General features: G+C 40.7%; 1 protein-coding gene across 2 annotated transcripts in view; it reads left to right on the forward strand.

Moving 5' to 3' along the window:
* foxp3b (forkhead box P3b) overlaps nucleotides 1-24,871 on the forward strand; it is a 39,923-nt gene that overhangs the window by 12,275 nt on the left and 2,777 nt on the right. The window contains exons 4-10 of one of the 2 annotated variants that reach the window (XM_078255928.1): nucleotides 1,072-1,162; nucleotides 1,429-1,591; nucleotides 16,691-16,783; nucleotides 21,621-21,708; nucleotides 22,675-22,749; nucleotides 23,035-23,191; nucleotides 24,437-24,513. In XM_078255928.1, the coding sequence (XP_078112054.1) occupies nucleotides 1,072-1,162; nucleotides 1,429-1,591; nucleotides 16,691-16,783; nucleotides 21,621-21,708; nucleotides 22,675-22,749; nucleotides 23,035-23,191; nucleotides 24,437-24,513 (744 nt within the window). The remainder of the gene's footprint in view (nucleotides 1-1,071; nucleotides 1,163-1,428; nucleotides 1,592-16,690; nucleotides 16,784-21,620; nucleotides 21,709-22,674; nucleotides 22,750-23,034; nucleotides 23,192-24,436; nucleotides 24,514-24,871) is intronic. The other variant, XM_078255929.1, reaches the window with a different exon arrangement.

Consider the following 24,871-nt stretch of genomic DNA (forward strand, 5'->3'; position numbering starts at 1 on the left):
TTACTTTTCAACCTGGACCCTATTATCCTATGTTTTTGTGTCTAAGTGACTGATGGGAACAACAATCTTTGACATTGGTCCACGCAAACCTCCTCTCCCCACCACTCAGGACCAAGCACCATACCTGGGGTGACAGAGCTTTCACCATTGCAGCCCCCCTCCCTCTGGAACTCCCTACCCATATACATCCGTGACTGTACTGACCTGGACACATTCCAAACACTCATCAAAACACGCCTCTTCAGATTAGCTTTCCACATACAATTGTCTTACATTTCTCACTTGATAGTTACTGGTTTTATTGTTTTCAATGCTTTTAATATGCTTGTTTTATGTGTTGGTTGTATTGCTTATCTGTTTTTAATGTGCTGGTTTTACTGTAAAATGTCTTTGAGTACCATGTAAAGCGTTATATAAATAAAATGTATTATTATGATTATTATTATTATTATTATTAAGTGAGATCGCTGCAGTCAGCAGCGGTGAAACAAGCTGTAATGTAACCCTACAGGACAGATGTTTAGCGTCAGTTAGCGTCCACTAAAAGTTCAGTCTTTGCCGCTGACAGGCTTCGATTATTATGTTATATATTATTAAGTGTCTGACAACATTATGGAAAGGATCCCTACAGAGATGGACCTTTTTGTTAAAGAGTAAGATCCTTTTAGTTTAACATGAAATAGCCCCGAAATCACCATCACCAAACCCACTCAAAGAAACACAAAACTAATGTGGCCACATCACATAACCCTAACCCATGGACTGCTTTGCTTTAGAAATACGTTCATGTCAAATCATACCCCCTTTATTTCTGCCACAGTACAGCTGTGTGAAACTGGTGGAACAGGCAGCCTTATGGCACTTTTAGGGGCGTTGATTAGCCAATGCTGAAACCTCCTCATGACCATCAGGTGGTGTTCATTAGGCTGAAATTAGCCACTCATGACAAGTTGGTCAAGTTTAGAGAGCTTGTTAACAATAAAAAGAAAAATATGTTCTTGCATCAGGCCCAAATAATTATTTCTTTTGTCACATAATCCACATGTTGCCATTGGTGTTTTCTCCTTGCAGTGTGTGAGCAGTATGGCAGACGTCAGGCAGAAGCAGCAGAGAGCATCAGTGCTGCGGCAGGTTCCCCACACAGCTTCCATACAACAGCACGGTACCAAACCAGCCTCTGCATCGTTGTACATGACAAGCAATTTTATGTGTGCTAATATTTTTAGCTATCCTCTCCAGTCTGCACAAACAGTGTCAGCCTTGATATAAAGTATGGCGCTGGACTTTAGAGACAAAGTCACTCTTGTATCCGTGCTTGATGTTCTTTCTGTTTTCTTAACTGAATAAATCAACTGAAGAAGGAGTTTCACAGCATTCTTAGCATCGGCAGTGGCAGTATTGATGACAGATCAATGCTGTCTTCCCCAGTGCATCCAGGCAAGAGTGCTGCTGTCTCCATGTGCAAGGAAGAGGTGGATGCCGGCTGTCTTCTCCAGGCGTCTTCGCCACCCAGCCGAAGTGATCACTTCCTCCCCTCGAGGAGAGCCGGTCCAAAGCAGAGCTCCATCGAGGCCAGGCTTCATCATGATGGGTGACTTTCTCACATTAACATTGAATCCCAAATTATGCAAATGACTCAAAGCATCATAATTAATGGGTTGGAGAAAAATACGCTTATATAATTGAAGTTCCCTTATTTGGCAAGGTTAAAGGAATGCGGATTCCGTGGAGCAGCTGAAGTGGTCATGGGAGTTGTGGACTTGGAAAAAGCATACGATCATGTCCGCTAGGGTATCTGGCAAGGGAGTGGGTATGGTGGGAGAATGAGAACAGGGTAGCCAATAACGTGGCGTGTTGGACGTGGTGCAGTTTGGACAGGCGACGGGTTCCATGTTGATAAACTGTGAATAACAGCGGGGGCTGGGCTTCAGGGCTCTGCGGACTGACTTCAGCACGTCTTCACCTTGCCATCTTCTGCGGTTTTAACTTTGCTGCATGGGAGCAGGCGGTCAAAAAGTAAGAATAAACTGATGGAGTTAACAAATGAAGTTGATAAGAAGGTAAGAGAAGGTCATGAACCACTCGCTCACTGTATAGTCTATACCTCTATATATCTCTATATCAGCAGAACTCCGTTCACAAAAACAGAGACACATCTAGAAGGAAAATAACAGTTCAGCTCTTATTAGTGACCAGATGTACCGAACCAAAATCCGGATTTCCTGTAATTCAGCAAAGACATACATGTAGGTATTCACCCCTCTTCTCAGCAGACGCACCTGATCCTCTTCCTGATGTTAGCAGCGTCTACCATCAACTTTTCAAATAACTTGATCTCGATAGATAGATAGATAGATAGATAGATAGATAGATACATACATACATACATACATACATACATACATACATACATAGATAGATAGATTACGGTAATTACGGTGTTGCAGCAACAAAATATCAGCCACAGCACACATACAGAATATACATTAAATAATAGGATACAATATACATGAAATAATAATAGAATACAAAAACAAATATAAAAAATGTTGGGAATAAAAAATGTACAACTGTTTCACTAGTATTGATAAAGATATAGATAAACCTATTGTGCAAGGTGCATTTAGTGAGTCATCAGTGATGAAGTGTTAAAAAGTTGAATTGCCTGTGGTAGGAATGATTTCCTGTAGCGGTCCGTGCGACATCGAAGCTGTCGGAGCCTCTTAGAGAAGGTGCTCCTCTGTTGGACCAGTGTGGGGTGGAGATGGGTGGTCGGGATTATCCATGATAGATAACCGTTTGTTCAGTGACCTCCTCTCCACCACAGCTTCAAAAGTGTCTACAGGTTGTCTCATTGGAACTACGGTCCCGTGAGCTGTAGTTCCAATGAGACAACCTGTAGGGGGCCCGAAGAGGGAAAAGTTACATAGTATGCCTTTAAACAGAAAGCGGACAGAAGCCTGGGCCAAGTTCACAAGTATTACCACAAGTTTACATACGTCTCTGCTGATATATCATATGGATATCATATGTGACACACCCACCAAACTACCCGGAAACCGGCGCCAACCGTTTTGAGATTGAACGTGCCCCTGAGTACTGAGTACACTACTACTACTGTATCTACATCACTGACAATTTACTGATCAATAGAATGTATTTCAAAAGAGAAATATCACACTTCATAACATTTTGTATTAATGACACTATTGTATTACTGTACAAATTACCTACAACAGTAATAGCAGTTAACTTATGTAAGTCATTCCTAATTTTTTTAATTTAGGAGCATGTTACCGTTAAGCCCTGTTCATATTATTAAACCAACTGAACTTTGGGGTCAAGTGTAGTCGGGTCCTGGCCCAGGTCCGTGGTGGTGGGTGATCGCTGTCCCTGGTTCTGAAGTGTGTGTTGCTGATGACATGTTGTTGGTTTTGTGTGGTAGGAGGGGGTCGCTGTGTCATGTGTGTAGCACCGCAGCCGGTTGTCACCATATTCTGCTGAAGTGCACACGCACAGCCTGTGTGATGACGTTCTTATTTGTAAGGTGGATTTGCATTTCACTTTAGAAATCAGCTGGTTTTTGTTTTGGTGATAATACTCACTCTCTCCGTTTGCTTGTTGCATTGTTAAGGCTGGACTAGCTTCTTCATTTTTGTTTCAAAGCATGACTTTTCATACATAATGTTTGCAGTACTATAAGAGAGGACAAAATAAGCTAGGCTGGTAGTTGCTAGGCTGCTTTTTTCCAGACAAGGGAAGGGGGGAGGGGGGTGGTCAGAGGGCCAAGGGTTAAGAGTCACGGTTTACTACTGTTCTGTGGTGACGAAGATTAGTGCCAGCAACTGTACTCTGCTGGAAAATGTTTTGTCAATGCTCCAAATAAAGCAGTTCCAGTATCTTGGGTTCACACCAGTTCTCTATTTTCTGGACTCGTGACTTGACTTGGACTCGCGGACTGATGACTTATACTTGGACTCGGACTCGAGGATATATAAAATCGGACTTGATCATTCAGACGTTGGATGAAGTTTCTGACTAAATAGGTTATAAAAATTTGATATAAGATGTTCCACTTTTCCTGTTTCGGGCACCAAGACCGGCCGGGAAGCAGCTGGGGAGACGTTCCATCCAGGGCTGATGTTCTTTTGGGGGTAACACCCTTTAATTCACCGACAGTATTAACAAAAGATGAAGCCACCGTGCCTTGAGCAGCTTCTTATTTATTGTTAACTCACTTTACATCATCTTTGGGATCTCTTTTTCCCACAGCCACACATAGACTTCTCAGTCAGACACCGCTACCGCTCGCTCTCCTTGCTTGACAACACACTCACTGACATCACACACTTAACACTGCATTCTCGCTTTTACTTTAACTACTCTCGTAACAAAGGAATTGATATTGATATATGCAACTGTAGTGCATGATTCGCGGGCTCCCTACTACATGTTCACATTTGGAAAATGCAGAGAGATGCGCCCCGGATCGTGATTCGCCTACACGGATTTTACATCCAATCCTGGAAAGAGCTAGCCTCGTGAGACCGTCCTGATTTCGCGAGCTCCAGTTTTCCACTTGCAGATCAGTCTGGCATCTTGAGATAGAGAACATTTGGAGGCGTTCGCCAAACGACCGACCGATCAGTGTTTGTTTTGAGGCGGGTTTAGGTGTGACGCAACAGTTGTTTAGACTGAGATGAGCGTAGCTATCGCACAAGATTTATCCAAATTAGACAGTATTCCTTCATTGAAAGAAGAGCAAAAAATGGCACTGGAGGCTTTTCTCGGAGGAAAAGATTTTTTTGCTCTTCTTCAGAAGTGCACCGTGAAAACCTGGTGGGGATTGTCGTTGATGAGGTTGTATGTTAAATGACGGCATTAGAAGAACCGCAAGGTCCTTGAAGCCAAACTAACGCTAGTTACACTAACTTAGCTAGCTTCGTTGATCTGATTGGTTGATTTGGCCCGTCTATCACCAACATAGGTGGTGATAGACTGATGGTTTATCAAATCAGCTAACCAGTATTTTCCCCCCTTCCCAAAGGTTCTCCAAGGGAAAGTTCCCAGATGGATATGCCGAGCAAATGCGAAGCAATCCATCTGGCGGAGTCAGGTTAGGAAAGAGCAGCGCTAAATGTTGTTTAGAAAAAAGTAAAAGGGTAAATAAACTCCCTTTGCAATCATGACAGTGGTGTCATTTTTATTTATTGTAGACCCTCTTTTATTAGTATATAAGCTATTTAAATGTACCAGAGTGGAGAAATGTAAGCAGTCTTGGAATTCAACACAGACTCAACCTTGACAACTTGACTTGGACTCGAACACTGGGGACTCAAGACTCGACTCGGACTCGAACTCAGGTAATGGTGACTCGACTCAGACTCGACTCAGACTCTTCTTTGGTGACTCTGACTTGGAATTGGACTCGAACACTGGGGACTCGAGACTGGACTCGGACTCAAACTCAGGTAATGGTGACTCGACTCAGACTCGACTCAGACTCTTCTTTGGTGACTCTGACTTGGAATTGGACTCGAACACTGGGGACTCGAGACTGGACTCGGACTCAAACTCAGGTAATGGTGACTCGGACTCGACTCGGACTCTTCTTTGGTGACTCGGACTTGGAATTGGACTCGACAGTTGGTGACTCGACTACAACACTATGGTTTATTACAACTTGTGTCATATTTCTGTAAGTCTGGCCATTGGTACGTTCAGTTATGATAACACTGTACTCACAAAAGTAATGGCTGAATTCTAGGAATGTGGAGACATCACTAAAAATAGGTCTAATGTGGGAAACAAGAGTTTGGTCCTGAGACAGAAACAGGTCTGGAACAAAGTAAATTTACTCCCGATGTGTCCGTTTGAAAAATGCCATTTTAGTGTCAGAATGTTCTGGAGATATGTGGCCTGTGAAAAATGACTCCAATATTTACTTTGGTGACTATGGGGTGAAAGAATCGCTTATAATCTGTGTTCACTTCCGTTTCAGTTCAGTTTCAGTTTATTCACACGTCATCATCGTATCATTAAAACACAATTTCAGACTGTACAATGATCATATGTAGGACGCGTGAAATAGGATACCCTAAATTAGCTACTAAAAGCTTTTCGGAGGGGGCCCAATAACATTAAATATACAACACAATATATAAAGACACTAAAAAACTCAATTCACAATGACACAACACAGACAAATACCACAGAAATATAGACAATCCCAGTACAAATATAACACTTTATAAATAATCAGCAATCATATGTTATAAGCAATTTTTCCTTCAGATTTTTTGAAGATGGAGACAGAATGTGACAATTTCAAGCTTTCATCAAGCTCGTTCCAAATCTGCGGTCTGCTACACTATCCACTACATTCAGCCTTCGTTTTTTCCCAGTGATCAGATGTTTTTCCCTTATGTCATAAGTGTGCTGGGGACGACAGATTGGAACAAGCTCATACAATCTGTAATTTAACCTGTGAATGACCTGAAATATGCAGGCATTTTGAAAGACATTATATTTGCCTTAGCGTAACGTAACAAAGGATGAGTGGGAGTGCTGGGTTCAGACCACGTTAATGCCTGTATGATTTTTATTCTGTAAGGTCTGTAGTTTTTTTCAAAAGGATGGGGAAAGTGCTACATATAGTAATAATAGTTTAAATGGGGCTTAGACTAAGTTATATAAGGTGAGAAGTGCTGAGTGTGGGAGAAAATGTTTTAATTTAGAAAATAGTCCAACGTATTTAGATAACCTTTTTGTTAAGTGATCAATATGGCATTTGAGATTTAAACATTCATCAACATGGACCCCCTAGGAATTTAGTGGTATTTACCCTTTCAATATTTTTTTCATTTATTTGTCAATAAGACAAAGACAAACATGCTTGTTTTGAGTTTTGTTGAAATGAAACACACTGTAGTTTGTCTTGTTGATGTTGAGAGATAGTTCGTTACATCAAAACTGTTTACTATTTATTACTTCTTTCAGTGCAATTGGACTCTTATGTGACATAAATAAGTTTGTGTCATCAGCAAATACAACTTTGTGTAAGACCATGGAGGAAGTCATTAATATATAATATAAAGAGGAGAGCCCCTAAAATGGAGCATTGGGGGACTCCAAATTTGATGGGTTGCTTGTGGAAATTTGTTCATTTATTACATATTGCTGTCTGCCAAATAAATAACTTGTGAACCAGCTAAGCGGTAGTCCTCTGATTCCATAATGATGCAATTTATTCAATAAGATGTCAAAATCAATAGCGTCAAATGCCTTGTATTTCCTGAAGCCATACAGGGATGAAGCAATACTATTTAGATTATCAAGGTAGCCATTCAGCCTATTGTACACTACTCTCTCTAATACCTTAGAGATTGTAGGCAAGATTGATACGTGGCGATAATGGCTCATATCATGTTTATCCCCAGATTTAAATACTGGTATAGTTCTCGCAATTTTTGCCCTTTCCGGCACAATTCCAGAGAGCAGAGAGAGATTGATACAATAAGTGGCTCCATGATTACAAGTGCAATGGCTTTCAGAATATTTAATATTTTCAGAACATGAGGATTTTATAGACTTCATTGCAGTTGGTTGGCTTTATAAAAAAGGAGTTGACATAGTTATCTGGTAAATAATGGTTAAAAGAGACACCCTGGGGTTGGTTTATTTTGTTAGAGAGATTTCCCCCGATGGAGACAAAGTAATTATTTGCTAGATCAATGTCATTACTGACATTACTACTTAAATGTAAATGTATACCTACGGTATCAGGGAGCACGGTGTTCTTATGGCTGTTGTTTAGGACTTCATTTAGCACTTTCCAAGATAGAAAATTAAAATTAAAAAAGTTTTTTTTTTAGCAATGGTTAGGTTTATCTCAATAAAAAGGGAGTCAGAATGATCATCATCTAGGACAATATCATCGCAAACACTCATATGATGTCTGGAGTGCACACATAAACACCCCCGCCAGTGCGGCCGGGCCTATTTTTGATAAATAGCTTATAGCCATCAAGTTTAAGAATATCAGTTAAGGTCCTATCATTAAGCCAGGTTTCACTGCAACCAATAACATCAAAGCTACAGTCAGAGTTGGAAAGTAAAGTAACTAAATCATCATGATGATAACACAAGCTTCTAATGTTTAGGTGCAAAAATGAGTAGTTTTCTTTAGGGCTGTCAGCATTAACGCGTTCATTTTTTTTAAAAATCGCATTAAACGCATGCCGCCATTTATTAATTTATTTTACACTTCACTCGGCTAACAGCGCCCCTTAGCTGTTCTAAAATCACTAGAATCTAGCTAGGCTACTATTTTGACCCTTTGTTGCACCTTTATTTATCATCAAGCTGCCATACTTCGTCGTAACACATCCTGCTGCTGCAGGCATGATGGAGAAAGACAGCTGCAACACAATTCTGAATGGCGCTTTTTATTTTCCAAAACTCCCGGACGGCTCAGTAGACAAGTCGAAAGCCATATGCACATTGTGTAAAGCTGAATTAAAATATCACAGAAGCACGTCAAGCTTGAGCTACCACCTACGAGTTAAGCATAGTAGTACATTTAAAGTGACTCAGGTTGATGCTAGCGGGCTCAGGCAAAGCACTATTTCGGAGAGTGCTACTTGCCGACCTGTGGATGAAACCAAATCCCAAAAAATTACTAGGCTACAGCTCTTGCACAATGGTTGGCAACAAACTGCAGACCTGTCAGCATCGTAGAAGACTCGGGTCTTAAAGACGTACTTTGGTTGGCATGTTCTGAATTGTGCAATAATGACAGATTCACACATTTTTCTTTTGTAAATAAATAATAAACAAATACAAATCTTAAAGTCAAGTTCATAAAGCAACTTTATTTGCATTCATTTGATTCCCAATCAAGATAAACTGGTAAGAATTGCTTTCCATTGTTAATATTTACTTAAAAACAGTTCTGAAATAAAAAAGAATAACATTTTAATCATGTGATAAAACATGGGATTAATTGCGATTAACTATAGAAATTCAGCAAAGAGTTTGCTGGGATCATACAACAACAACATATACATACAGAACACATACATACATACATATATACATACATACATACATACATACAACCACGCAAATGCCTACACAGATAGTCTGCTACTATTGTCAGCAGAAACTAGCTCCCTGTTTAATTTGCTCTCTACCCACAACATTATGTTGAGAGCTTTATAAGGAAAATAAATTTAAAAAAACCCAATCATTTTAAAATTTGAGAAATTTAACTTTAGATGCTATACTTCAGATGAAAAACAGAACATTCTCCCCTTTTTTCATAAAAAAAAAATTAAGTGAATAAATAAAGATAACAGAGACGTATAATGAGGGCAGAGTGAGTCAAGTGAACTCAGCAAATACATGCCTCTGTAGTAGAAAGTCCCTAGTTTTAGAAAATCATAATTCATGCCCATAGTTATCAGTTCAACTTGTTCCGTTAAACAGCATTTTAAATAAATAGGGGGGAGAGCTTTTCGAAATTGTTCACACACTCCGCAAGCAGCAGAAGAAAGAAAAAAAGGCTTACCAAGGCAGCCTGTTATCCTAGTTAGTAAGCTAACCGTTAGGCAGCCGTACACGATGTTTGGTGAGTAACGTTAATCTAACGTATAGACCCTAGATTTTTACCTCACGGTACTGTGTGTAATGTTGATGCTCCAAAACCTCCAGTGCGCAGTCCTCGTAGATGGAGATCAGCACTTCTCCATCGTCAGGGCTAGTAGCTCCCTGATCAGTTTTGCTTTTTGCAACTTTAGTTTCATTATTTCTTTTTATTGAGCTAATTTACAGACAGTGAATTAGTCAAGTCAGTGCTCATTAATTTTCCTTTTTTTTTTTAGAACGGTGAAACTAAAATTACAACTATTAATCTGTATACATAAAACATTGGTTAGAGAAAAACACAATTAAAGCATACAATGTAAAACCGGAGCAGAACTACTAAAGAAAGAAGGTAGAGATAAAATGCATAGTGCATATAAGAGAGTTTCATTCCTCTGTACCTAATCCCAGTCTGTCATTTCTATTCATCTAACTCACTCGGAAGGTATAGTAAAACAGTGCGTATATGTATTTTATAACTTTCATTGTGACAGGTAAGAAACCAAGGGTTGCCAGGTCTTAATGTATTGTGCTAAGTTGTCCTTCATTACATATCTTATCCTTTCCAGATGTAGTGTATTAGACAGATCTTGGAGCCACATCTTATGCGTAGGGACTACTGTCCCTTTCCATGACATCAAAATCAATTTTTTTTCGCTGTGATGAGACAGTAGGAGAGGAATTGCTGTTGGAACTTGGTACATTTTCTCAATGTTTCAGATGTTCCAAGGACAATCAGTAGAGGCTCTGGTTCTAATGGAGTGTTGATGATTTCTGAGAAGGTTTTAAAGATATGAGTCCAGAAGGGAATTATTTTGGGACATGATACAAAACTGTAAAACAGGGTTGCTTCTGAGGTCAGACATTTATCGCACATGTTAAACTGTATAAGGCAATGTCTGGCATTATTTGAACATTTATGTATATGTTTAAGACTCTCTTCCCAAATATTGTCTGGAATTTGAATACCCATTTCATTTTCCCATTTAAGTTTGAAGCTTTCAGAGGACGGAAGGGTTATCGATAGTAAAGAGTTACATATACAGGACATAAAATTATCGTTAAATGGTGACGTAGACAGGCACCTGTCTAGGGATGAAAGCTCCTGTGTCTCAAATCTTGGAAGAGATTTCCGTACAGTCTTTGATTTGTAAGTATCTGAAAAAGTTGTTGTTTGGGAGGTTAAACTTATGTTGTAATTGTGCAAAAGTGGCAAACGTACCCTTAATGTATACATCGTGGATAGTATGAATTCCCAAACTGTTCCAGGTGGCGAAGGTCTTGTCTAGACTGGGTGGGATAATTGTGGGGTTTTTGTCAATCGGCAAGTTAAGTGATAAAGGTTTAAGACCAAAATGAGACTTAATTTGTTTCCACGTACGTATTAAGTCAAATATGACAGGGTTGTGGTTGTACACCGGTCTAGGGATTATAGTGGGGGCTAGGAGTACAGCACCTATAGAGTAGGGGTGGCAATCTTCCTGTTGAAACTTTAACCAGTCGGGTGGAGAGATTGAGGTATCTAACCAAAAGGTAAAGGATTGAATGGCAGAAGCCCAGTGATATAGCACAAAATTAGGGAGAGCTTGGCCCGCATAATGTTTTGGTTTGGAAAGATGTTTCCTATTTATCCTATGAGCTTTATAATTCCATAGAAAGGGTAATATTATTGAGTCCAATCTTCTAAAAAAAGCTTTCTGCAGAAAAATTGGAATACTTTGTATTAGGTAAAGCAATTGAGGGAGGGAGATCATCTTAATGATTTTTTCTGAGGATATCTTAAATGGAAAGGCGATGTGGGAGCTGAATGGATGGGCATTATCATACTTTTACTCCAGTTAATCCTGTATCCAGCAAATGTACCGAATAGTTCAATTTTTCCTAAGATTGTTGGGATGGTTATTTGTGGGTTTGTTATATATAGAAGAATATCATCTGCATATAGCGAAATTTTATTTATTGTGTTGTGTTGTAGCCATGGATTTGGGGGTCTAGTCTTATACTTTGGTCAAGTGATTCTATGGCCATTGCAAATATTAATGCAGACAGAGGGCAACCTTGCCTTGTACCTCTGAGTAACTTGAAAGAGGGGGATAATGTTTGGTTGGTAAGGATTTGCGCTGTGGGGTATTTATAAAGAAGCTTAATCCAAGTTAGGAATCTGCCTCCAATATTAAACCCTCGTAGGACCTCAAAGAGATATGGCCATTCAATCTGGTCGAATGCTTTTTCAGCATCGAGGGAGAGTATAACCAGATCTTCATTTCCTCGTCTTTTGGTGTAAATAATATTGAAGAGTCGTTTCAGATTAAAAGTTGAGTTTCTATTTGGTATGAAGCCTGTTCGATCTACGTGAATTAGTTTGGTTATTAATGGATTGAGCCTATTAGCTAAGATTTTGGCAAATAATTTTCCATCTAAATTTAAAAGGGAGATTGGGCGATATGAACCTACTTCTTGTGAATCTTTTCCTTTCTTGTAGATTACTGTGATTATCGCTTCTGTTAGGGTTGGGGGTAGAGTACCGTCGAGTTGGGCCTGTGTGTACATTCTGTGTATATATGGGGAAAGAATATCATTGAATTTCTTGTAAAGTTCAGCTGGTAGGCCGTCTGGGCCTGGAGTTTTCCCGCTTTTAAGAGATTTAATCGCCTTCTGAATTTCTACAACACTGATTTCCGAATTTAGATTGTTACATTCTGCTTCGCTAATCTTCGGAAGGTTGCATTTTACGAGAAAATCTTCCATGATCAACGTTTCCGCGGTGTATTTAGAAGTGTATAGTTCAGAGTAAAATTGTAGGAACGTGTCGTTGATATCTTTGGGTTTTGTTAATTCTTCTCCATTGTTTGTCTTAAGTGTATGTATTGTTCGGTAGCTCTCCATTTTTCGAAGTTGACGTGCTAGGAGTGTGTGCGGTTTGTCCCAGAATTCAAAATATTTTTGTTTGGTGTATAAAAATGCTGTACTTATTTTTGATGACAGTATTTGATTGTATTCATATTTCAAGTTCATTATTTTCCTATGTAGGATAACGGAGGGAGATAGGGCATTTTCCCTTTCGAGTTGTTTGATGTGTTTCTCTAAGTCTTCTGTTCTTTTTTTTCTTTGCCGTTTCGAAAAATATTACACAGCCTCTTAGGAAGGCTTTGAAGGCCTCCCATAATATGTTGGATGAGGTTTCCGGGACGTCATTCACTTCAAAATATAGGTCAATCTGAGACTTCAGATATTCACAGAAGTCTTTTTCAGTCAACAATTGTGGGTTTAGTCTCCATGTCTTAAATGGTTTGTCGATGTCATCCAGATAAAGCGAAAAGGTCAAGGGGCTATGATCTGAGATCCCAATGCAATGATATTTGACGTTGGTGATAAAGGGTGTACATTTTGCATCCACTAGGAAATAGTCAATTCTACTGTACGAGTTATGCACAGAAGAATAGAGTGAGTAGTATCTGCCAGAGTTGAGTGGTGTGGGTCTGAGCGGAGAAAAAAATATAGCACGTCAGCAAGAGCAAGAGATAATAGCAAGAAGACAAAAACCGAGTAAGCTAACTGCAACTTGGGAGCCTAGTTACTGCACTGATAGGTGCAACGATCTGGCGCCGATGGAGAGCCATGCCCAGGAATAAATACTGCCAGGTTGATGGTGGAATTAGAGGCAGATGCGCAGGTAAGAATCAGTGGAAGCGCCCGCAGCTGTACGGAGAGGTAGATCTTCCAGCCACGCCCCTTGACCTAAACACGCCTACACACAGGCAGACACCACAAACACAGTGGGGACACACACACATACAGACACCACCAACAAAGTGGGGACAAAACAGGAAAGGGACACAGAATGGGGAGAGAACAGCTGCCCACGTAACAGGAGGTGTTCTGTATATCTCCAATTACAATTAAATTTTTTTATGAACGAAAGGTACTCCTTTTCTTATTAAAATTGCTGCACCTCTTGCTCTCGTGTTAAAGGTTGAGTGATATACAGTATGTCCTGTATCCACCTTGTTCTAAGTCTGTTGTGGGAGTCATTTTTCAGATGTGTTTCTTGGAGGAACATTACATCTGAGTTTAATGATTTCAAGTGGGTAAAGATTTTTCCTTGCTTAATTGGATTATTCATTCCCCTAACGTTCCAAGTTGTGAATATCAGACCTTTCCTGTCATCTCTAGTTTGATTAATTATGGTCATCGTCTGGAGTATGTGCTGAGTGTCCCGTGGGTTCTTACACCGTTCTGGGTCCTGTCAGTGAATTTCTGAGTGAGTAGTCCCCCATCTCTTGAAAGTAACCCTCCCTCCCCCAGCTTACCTCTTCTTAAGGAACTCTCTACACCTTGCATTACTATTAACAACAAAGAAAAACAGCAAAATATCTCTAGCCAATACCACTAGAACACGTACCGCACAAGTCAAAAAAGAACAAATGGAGGGATTAGTTTCTCTTCAGAGTAGCTGTTAACCTCGTAGAACTGTTACTTCTGTCTTCAAAGTAGCTCCAGTGTATGGATATGAACCAGATATATCCTTACAACATTAAACTATACCAGCCAAAGCCATTTTAAACATTTAGAGAACAAGGTAAAGATAGTAAGGTAAACGTAAGGCTAGTTCTTACCATATTTTACTCGATCTATGCTACCAGCTCGTAGTGGAATGAGGGAGAGGAACGTAATGGGTGGAGTATACAGTGCGCTACATTTAATTTGTGGAGAGATGGATATAATATTAGTAGAGAGGAGAACTAAATAGTAGTGAGTAGATACTCAGGTTGTAATATTAAAAATAAATAATTTAAGTTACTCCACTTTGGGTAGTAAATGTGAACGGTCATTCTAGATCTCAAGTATCAATATTACTCCATTATAAAAGTGCAAATATTCCACTCCGGGCCGGTAGGTGGTGATAGTGCGTTCGAGGGCCGATTGTCATCGTTTAATGCAGCATAGATAGATAGGTTGTAGCCTTCAGTGAGTCCGGCAGTCTGTTTTGAGACTTAGCATGAGTAACACAAGCACCCACATATCATCTTTGCGTCTTTAAGTTATTCAGAATGGATCGAGTGGACAGTGGTAGATGTGCATCCAGTCTGTAACATTGTAGGCAACGTTCACATTGTCCGTGGCTTAAGTTAGCCAGCGCTGCTAATGAAGTTAGCTTCGTGTTGACCTTCCCGAGATTTTTAAAGTGTAGTGTTAATGCCTTACCGCACTGTATAGCCACTATTTGGTAGGCATTGGTGAGTGATCCGACCGTGTCCCGAAGAGTTGTTCCGCGTATGTCTGGGCTTTCTGTGGGTCAGGGAATGAAGTCTGAACTCCTTTATAGGTCACCAAGAGCCTCGCAGGATAGAGAAGTCTGTATTTGACACCGGGTTGGTTTCGTAAAAATTTCCCTGGTTCTGGTGAAGAGGGCTCTCTTGGTTGGTGGGTAGTCTGGAAAGATGTGGATTTTCTTTCCTTGGTACTCAAGGTTTTTGCCATCTCTGGTTGTTGTCGCAGCTTTGTTTAGAATGTATTCTGTGGTGTGGTAGTAGTGTAGCCTTATGACGAAGGGACCAGGTCCCGGCCGTTGTTGCAGGGTCCTATGGGCTCTGTCGATAAGTGGCGGTTCGTCTAGCGACAGTACATCCTTTAGAAGTTTGGCAATAAAGTTTCTTGATTTGGGCCCTTCTTCCCCTTCGGCTATTCCCACTATCCACACGTTATTCCGCCGTGAGCGGGCTTCTATGTCCTCACATTTTTGAGCGCACTTCTCCATTTCTGATTTGAGATAGGTCACCTGCCGTTGAAGTGTAGTAACGCTATCTGAATGATCTGTGGTGGATCTTTCTATCTCCTGTTCTTCAAGTTTCATAATGGACGTTTGTAGACTCGATGTGGCCGATATTATTTCTTCTTTTAATACATTGTACGTGTCTTTAATATGAGTGTCTATTATGGCACATACATCAGTCTTAATTTGGGCTACCTCGTCTCGTAGTGTCATGATAGCGTCTATACCGCTCTGTTGGGTGGGTCTTTTTCTTCGGTCGCTTTGGCAGGGTGTCCGTGTTCAGACGAGGCCGAGGGTTTTCCGAGGCCTTGTCCGTCGTTGCTTTTCTTATCGTTTCTTGCCTACGCCTGCCTCGATGCCATAGTTACTCTTTTGGAGTCGGATTGATTGATTTCAAAATGCAATGCAGATGTACTTTGGCGGGGAGTTTTGATAGATTTTTGAGTATTTATTGTATAAATTTGTCAGAGTTACTCCTCCATTGCTCAACAGCGCCCCCCTTTTTGCAACTTTAAGAGGCATGATTTAGCTGGATGTCAATAGAAGTTGCAGTTTCCTCTGTTTTGAGTGAAGTTATGGTAGAATTACTTGGTTAAGTTAAGACAACATAAGTTGTTCAACTGGGAACAGCCAGTGCTGCCACCCTTTGTCCCTGAATTGATGGACCAGTTCCTGTTACTTGGTGGCTTTCCTCTCCGAGGCCTCTTCGCACCGTTCTTTTCACGGGACCTTTAGTTCAATCAAATGACCATGTCAGGCCTCAGGGATGCTATGCCCTGCTACGCCCTGAACTGCTAGAAACTATTATATCTAGTCATAGTTCCATTATCTTTATTATTACTTTAGTTGCCACTGTTCATCAGAACCAACTGCTATAATTATTATGAAGCATATTTCTCTATATCTGTATCAGTGTCTCCGTGTCCCAACTGCAATTTTTTTTCTACAATGGCCACACCAAGACCCGCCCTTCAATCGCATTCACACACTACTATTGGCCAGGCGTCCATGCTTATGCAAGGTAAAGTAACCCGATTTGTACGATCGGCTATCCTAACCCCAACCAATCGAGCTGCTATTGAAGGGCGGGTCTTGGCGTGGCCTTAGTAGGAAAAACAATCTGGCGTCTCTACTCTATCTGTAAATTGCCTTGAGATAATACTACAAACAAAATGTAATTGAATTTGTTTGGCAGTTGGCTTACTGTACCTTAAGTCTGAAAATACTTTGTTACATCCCTGGTACATGACTGAGCTCTTTGTATTCACGCAGCCCCCCTGAGGAGACCAGTGCTTTGTTTGTGAGGGGCCTCTGCCGCTGGCCTGGCTGTGATGTGCTGTCTGAGGATTTCCCTAGTTTCTTGAAGTAAGTCAACTTCTGAGTACTACAGTCATGGAATCACATGTCTTTGAAGTGGTGTGGCATTTTTGGGAATGGTTATTTTTAACCTTTAGGAGGTACAGATTACCGAAGAATCATTTTTAAAGGGGCTGTACTCAATATTCAGAAAGAAAGTGGGCTGGGATTGCCTCCACATGGCTCTCACAGACCGTTCCCCAATTCGTCAAAATACTGATGCTTTGTCACAGCCCGCGGGCGTCTGATAATGACGCTGATAAACCCGTAGAAACCCTGCGGCCACACCGCTGTGAAAGTGCCCTGAACGCCATTTATCAGAGTCTGGTTGTGCACTCTCTCCGCAGCAGTGTGTTCCGCTTGAGGCAATCTGTATTTGGAGTTACCTGGAGCTAACCGCTAACCGGAGCTAATCGTTGCTAACCGAGTCTTCAGTTCTCGGTCTCTCCGTGCCCGTACCCATTAACTGTATGCGTTTATTTATGCACTTGAGCCCGAATAAAAAACAGCATTTTATTGTTTGCTGTAAAAGTTTTAAACTACAATCCAGAGTTCTTTGAATGACAGAAATCTGCTCAGATGAGATCTTGTGTGCAACACGGACATGTATAGTACAAAACAACGTGTTACAGGGTGTCTTGTTTAACGTTATTAGGATCCTCAAAACAGGGATTAAAACACTTTAAAAAATGAACATTGATCTATAACAAACAAAATGAACAGAATTAACTTTGGATAGCCTTAAGTGTAATATGATTTAATTAGGAGTTAGGAGGAGACCTGATGTGCACATAGTGTTGAGATTTATAATAACATGTAACTTTCTGTACGAATCATAGTATGGTTGTAAGGTTTACTGAACCATGAAATGTATTTGACAAACCAACCAGATTTAATTGACAAGGCACAGCTACATTTCATTTGTATCATCTTCTAGTCTGGGTTGTCTAATAGGCTATGTAAATAGTTCTTTCTTTCTAAATTATATTGTTATGTAGTCATTGTTTTCAATAAATAGTTCATAAAACTTTGTTTGGATAGTTTATTACTGAACCCAGCCATCACACGCCACCGCCACAAGTTAATTATCAACCTGTTGGAAACACTGCTATCTGAGTAAATAATGGAGCTAGGCCAGCACTTCCCCCAGCTCCAGGTGTTTGTGCTAAGCTTGCCTTCATTGAAAATGTCTGGAATGATGTAATTGAGTCGATGTGAGGGCCCAGTCACTGCACAAAGCATCTCAGAAGTCCTGTCTTCATCGTGAGGTTGCCAAGTTTGAGCTCTGTCATACTCTACGATGAATAAGACCAAAGTGATTCTTGCAGTACAGACATCAAATATAACCACACAAAAAGAAATATATATCATTCAATCAAAATGTATTTATATAGCACTTTACAGAACCAGCAGGTATCCAAAGTGCAACATTAGAAACCAAGAGTAAAACCACATATCATACAATAGAAAGAATGAACATAGAAAACAGTAAAATCAGAAAAGGTTACAAAGAAACAGAAGAATGAAATTGTCACACCACTGCTACGTATTACAGTTTTTGCCCGTTACTTGAACACGTTTTACAAAACTTGGCTCACTGTGTCAAAACAACGCAAACAAAACTACTGGGAAATAAACCATTCACATCTATGTCAAATTGAAACTCTGCTATCAAACTCTGCTATCAAAACCTAACAATCCTTTGTCAAAATGTCACTCTGACTAACTAACGTTATCCCAAACAACAAACCTGGGCTGCTCTGGTCCAGCATCTAGTGCATCTAGAAATGAGATTATGTGTTGCGCATTATAGGGACCCAGTTTGGCATGATGGTGCAGTAGCCCTCGAAGACTTATGGCAGCACACGATGTGATATTTCCCCCCGCGCTGCCCCGAGACGTGCACAATTGCCCTTTGGCCAATTATATTACGTCCCCGTCGTCTGTTTTGCTAAGGTTGAATCCACACTCGTCAATGTAAATACATTCATGCGGCTGGGCAGCTCCATCCATGTCCAAGATTCTCTGTAACAAAAAATACATATTGTGGATGGCTTTACTCAAAGCACACACCTACACTGCTACACATACAGAACCGACCCACGCCACCACACAGTACTCAGTACTACTTGTGTAGCTTTCTGAATGTATCTATGTGGTACTAATCCAGTGGTACATATTCATCTGTTACTGGACTGCACCCATTCTTTATTGTAAATGTAAAGGACTGAAACACTTACCGGTACATATTCATGTTGAAGTTCTTTGACCCTGACACTGTTCCTCTCAAATGGGACCCTGTACAATTGCTTCATGGTCATGTTGTGCTTTACCAAGATGCGTCTGATAGTTGTAATGCTTACTCAATTTATGTTGTTGAATACTTGCCTAGCTGCAAGTATTTGTTGCTGTAGCTGGTGGAGACGGATTGCATTGTTTGCTTTGACTAGGTTCACTATGGCAAGTTCCGGCTGTTGGGTGAACAGGCGATGGCGTCCACCCACAGTAGGTCTTCTAGCCATTCTGTAGAAAAATGCAACCACAAATTGTTCTCGTTTGCTTCTTTTTTACAGTACTGTGTATACTGAACTTTACTGTATTTACCATATACAGTACTGAAACATTTCAACGCGTTATCACAGTATGTTTCACAAAACTACCACTTTTGTTGGAAAAGGAGCATTAGCCACCCTGGAATACAATACATGTGATACAGTAACGTCATATGGTACAGTACTGTAAATACTCTAGATACAGTCTGATTAGAGCAGAGAGTTGACGACATACCTGTTTTCCAGTCGGAATGTCCTTATTATGGATGAAACTGTGAAACGGCTTAGATTAGGATGGACTCTCTGCCCAGCTTCCCTCATAGTCAGGCCATGGTTTATGACATGGTCCACCAAAGTTGCTCTTATATAATCCGAAATAATGGTCCTTGCGTGGCCTCTTCGACCACGTCCTCCTCTCTCTCTCTGTCTGTCTGTCTTCCTCTTCCTCTGCCTCTAGCTCTCCCTGCCTCCATGCAAGTTCTCAAAATGGCTTAACTGAGGCCTTTTTGTAGCTGGCTGATTGGTGTTCAGTTTTGTAAGTAAGTATTTTCAGGTGTGTGTCTACGTCTTTTCAATTAACCAATGTGTGTTGTATTTTGAATAGATGTGTTTTCCCAATGGTACCCTGAGATTTCATTTTTGAACTAAGCGTCTTATGTATGAAATAGTGTGTAGTGTCCAACATAAAGAGCATTACAGTAATCCAACCTTATAAAAGCATGAATCGCTGTACTGCGAATGCGTGAGTCTCACGCATGCGCTGTATAGCAGCGGGGGCGGGGAGTCGCTACATCCCTAGACAGCTGATTGGTTTACGGCCCTGCTACTAGAGTTTAGATTCTCTGCCCGAGCCCGAGCCCGGCCAATATTTTCCGCCGCTATCCTCGGGCCAGGCCGGGCCGGGCCGGGCCCTTGATCAAGCATTTGTGGTTTTTTAATCATTACTTTATTAGCCTTATTCGGTGGGGAGAAAGCTCTGCCTCGCCAGCTTCTCCCGTAGATCTGGGTGTATGTCCTGACCTGACTTGAGTGTGAGGTAAACTGTGCTACATTGTGTCTCCCCCATCTGCAGCACCGTTGTCGGCCAGTGCGTCGGCATGCAGACCCTGGCGAAGGACAGTATGAATTAGGTGATCGAGACAAGAAAGTCTCCTGTATGGTTCCAGGGCTTTGATTATGTTGCTGCCTTGATCTGTTACCCTCACTATTCGGCTGAGGGAGCAGCTATAGGGTCGAGTTTAGGTTAGAGGTTGTTTTTTTTGTTTTTTTTACGTTTCTTCATTCGGATCCATTTGTGATCCATTCCAGTCTGAATAAACAAACAGCGCAGTTTACATGCTTCGTCCTTGTTGCATTACCTGTATTTATTAAGATAATTCTAAACAGATGTCCTGTAGTTCAAACAACTCGGAATTGTAGTTGAGGACGTCAGTTATAACGGCACACGTATTAAAAAAAACTTTGGGTTTAGATCGGGCTCGGGCTCATAATTACAGTTAATGTGCCGGGCCGGGCTCGGACACAACGTGCACGGGCTCGGGTTGGGTCAGGCTTGATTTTTTGGGCCCGATCTAAGCTCTACCTGCTACCAATAGAGAGCCTACGAGCCTCTGTACAGAAGCGGGGGGTGGGTTCGAAAAAGCACCAAGAGACAAATCTAGATCTTTCTCTCTGTGTGATATTTTTATGAGCGATTACAGCCGAACTCACAGCACAGCGGTTGTCTTTAACTTTGTTTGGTGACGTCACGGTTATGAAATCATGATTTCAGCAGTGTAAAAGTGCTGCCTTTTGTGGTGAGTTATTGTCCTCAAGGGGGTAATTGTGTTTCACAGTGTGTGAATTACGTGTGCCTCCAAAACATAGATACATTGAAGAGTCCATGACTCACATATGTATATAAATCCAGTTCTATAACTACAGACATAAATGCAGATAAGAGTTAAGCATTCTGAGCCTCAATTGCAGAGAGGACTAAACTTTTGCACCAAGTGTGTTGTATCTGCAACCCGATGGGAGTATAGGGGAAAAGGTTATGACTTTAGAATTTAAGTTGACATCAGGTTAGGTTTAGGCATGGCAGGGATGACTATATTTGGCTGGGCTACGCTTGGCTTCTGGTAGGGGAAGTAGACACATATCTGTAGGGGAAAGGACTTGAACAGAACATCAGGACTGTCTCTGTACTGGACACAAAGAGATCAGGGCTTCTCATCCGATTTAGGGTGTCATGGCAAACGAGTGTATTTCCTAAATACACCGGACCATTAACCATGTTCTATTTGGTGTTCTAGGCATCTCCATTCTGAACACAGTCGTGGTGACAGAAGCATTGCTCAGTGGAAGGTCCAGCAAGACATTGTGCAGTGCATGGAGAGTCAGGTAAGAACTAAAGAAACCTGAAATTGTCAAAAACACGTACTAGACTATCTTCCCCCACACTACCTATTTTTCTGTGACTAATCCAAGAAGATGACGAGACAGCCGACGTCATTGAACGCTAACTGTGATGATAAACATGCAATGCAATGCAAACATCGCTGATGATATTGCAGGTCGGTTTCGGGTGTTTGATTAACGCATTTTTTTGCATGTTAAGCATTGCGGATTGGCTCTCATAACGGGCCGGGTGGGTGCCACTAATGAGCACAGTCGGGAGGACTAAAAGTAACTTTGAGTTTGCCTATAATAATGGCCATAAAAAATAGAATGTTTCATTTCATTATGAATGTAGTTTATATTGTTTTAAACAGAACATGCTAAGATTCTGTCCACACACAATGATGTGTTACGCGATGTGCTGTTCTGTGTAATGTGGTCACGACGCTGTGAAATGTTGATGTAATATATTAGTATACAATGTATTTGCTGCATGATTGTGTAACTCACAATATGTAGTTCTTTTTAAAAATTATATTTGGATTATTTTTCTAGAAAGGCTTGACCAGGGACTGGGGTTGCAAATTAGCCAATTAGGCTAGAAACCTTTTATGCAACACATTTACACATATTGTTATGGCTTTGACTATGATAATTATGTATGTAATAATGTGCGCTGCATTGTCCCTGACAAATAAACTACTAATGTAGGCATTTTAGGCCTTTATTTATATAAAAAAGAGGGCGAAAGACATGCAACAAAGGGTCAGAGTCTGACCCGCGGCTGGAAACAAAGTAAGTTGAGTAAAATATCAATATTTATATAAATTGTTAATCTGAGGCTAGTACAACAGACACTACTGCTAACTTTCGCTAAAGACTAACAAAGTCTGCAGGTCTCGCGTCTTGAAATCACTTATTTAATCACAGTTCGATGTGAATTTAACTATGGGCATTGTCTGTTTTCAGCTCATCCTGGAAAAACAGAAACTCCTTGCGATGCAACTTCATCTGCGCCTCTCTGAACACAAATACACTGATCTGGTATGTTGGTTCTAATGGCTCTTAGCTTCACTGTTACTTTCTTCTTTATTCAATTCAATTCAGTTTATTTAAGAAGGGGACAGTGCAAATTAATAAAACACATGATTTTACATGGGTTAAAAATGCCAGAATTAGCCAAAAGGCTTATTTCTCATCCGTAGTCCCCTGGCCTCGATGTCAAAAAAGATGTGCTGACGTGATTAAAAGATTTTAAAGGATTTGAATATTTAGCTACAATTCTTGAATGATTTTCTGTCTGTTCATGTCCACCATTGCCTGCTGAAGGCAGCGTCTGAGTGGCCGTACAGCCTTCCTGTGTTCCTGGCCCAGCCCCAGCCTCAGGTAACGGATGGAGACAGAGTGCAACAATGGGACATTAAACACCTGCAGGAGTTGTCCCAGCATGGCTACAGAGCTGCTGGTTCCGCCCACCTTCTGCCAGGTAACCGTCTGTGGAAGGTTATTAATGACAAAACGGTAGAGCAAGAAGAAAATCAATACCTGCTCTCAAAGACTTTGTATGTCACATTCAGCTGTGGCATGTGTGATGGGGCCGACTCACTGGTGTTCCCTAACAATTCCACAGACACAGATTCATGTTTATTACTCCTTCACCATTGTAGTCTTTTAGATGGAGGAAAAATTAGATTAGATTAGATTGGAGTTTGCATAGTCAGATCTATGTCATAATTCTATATTTATATGTAATACTGGAGTTCTTTCTACCAAACTCCCCGCAGTCACAGGAGATCATTTTTCTATCTTGTGCACACAATAATAACAATAGATGTGCGCAAATTCATATATTGTGCAGACGAGATAAAACTATGGGATTAGATATGTCGCATTGAATGTGCGTGAACAGATTGATAATTTGTGGAAACGTGTAATGAAATATAAAACACATTCCACAAATACAAAAAAAAAACTCATTTGCAAATATAAAACGGATTTGCAAATACACAAACAAGTCCATTACACTCATGTATTAATAAATGAAAAGCATGTGTGTACATCTTAACATCTGCAACTGTCAAATGGACATTTGTGAATCCAGTTTGTATCTGTGAATCTCAAAGGCAATTGTGGATCTCTGTTGTACGCGTGTGGATCAGCATTTTACACACACAGAGATTTCAGACAAACATTCTGCCAGTCTGAACGAAAATCGACTCGTGTCACTCGGCTATTTTCGGAAAGCTTGCAATTGTCTGATGATGACGTCATTTCCGGTTTTCTAAGTAAGAGCACGGTCTTTCTATGAGCTGATTTTTTTATAAACAGCAATAAGTTTTGTTTTTATGTTAATGACAGTGAGTATTCGTGTGTGTATTTGTTCTATGTATATTTCCTACCACACACTTTCATATACATTTCTGTTTGAGTACGAAAGGCACTTAGATGCTTGTGAATGACCCAACTGGGATGTGTTGGCAGGTTAATGCACTCTGGGTTACCGTCCTTCATCTAAGCCAGTACAAGTGACTGGACTTTTTTATGTTTTAGGTTTTTGTAAACTTGTGACACTGTTTTTTGAACTCTTTTAGATTACTTCATCATATTAGGCAATCGTATTAATTGCCAAACCTTTCAGCTTTTCATTTAAATAAGGTCACACTCCCCACTGTGTCCGTACATGCTCTCAGAATGTATGGCTAAAAGATCATGTGTGTTTGATGTTGTACAGATTTGGTCCCCAGTATCGAATGTTACAAATACAACAACATCAGGCCTCCATACACCTACGCCTACTTGATCAGATGGGTGAGTTTCTAATAGAAGATGTTCTAGTATTTGTGCAGCTGGTCTTTTTTATGATTGATGTGCTTTGACGGTTACTGATTTCACCAGAGAGTACACTTCTGTACACTGTGTGCATGTGTGTGTCTGTGTGTGTCGTGTGTGTGTCTGTCTCTGTGTGTGTGTGTGTGTGTGTGTGTGTTGTGTGTCTGTGCGTGTGTGTGTGTGTGTGTGTGTGTGTGTGTGTGGGCTTGTTTAACTATTTTCGTGGGGTCCAAATACCGAGAGTCCAGTTTACTTGTGGGGTCCCGACAGCTTTGTGGGGCCAAAATGCTGGACCCCACAAGTTTAAAGGGCTGTTTGAGGGTTAAGACTTGGTTTT

This window comes from Sander vitreus, chromosome 7 (genome assembly GCF_031162955.1).
Source record: "Sander vitreus isolate 19-12246 chromosome 7, sanVit1, whole genome shotgun sequence".
NCBI lineage: Eukaryota > Metazoa > Chordata > Actinopteri > Perciformes > Percidae > Sander > Sander vitreus.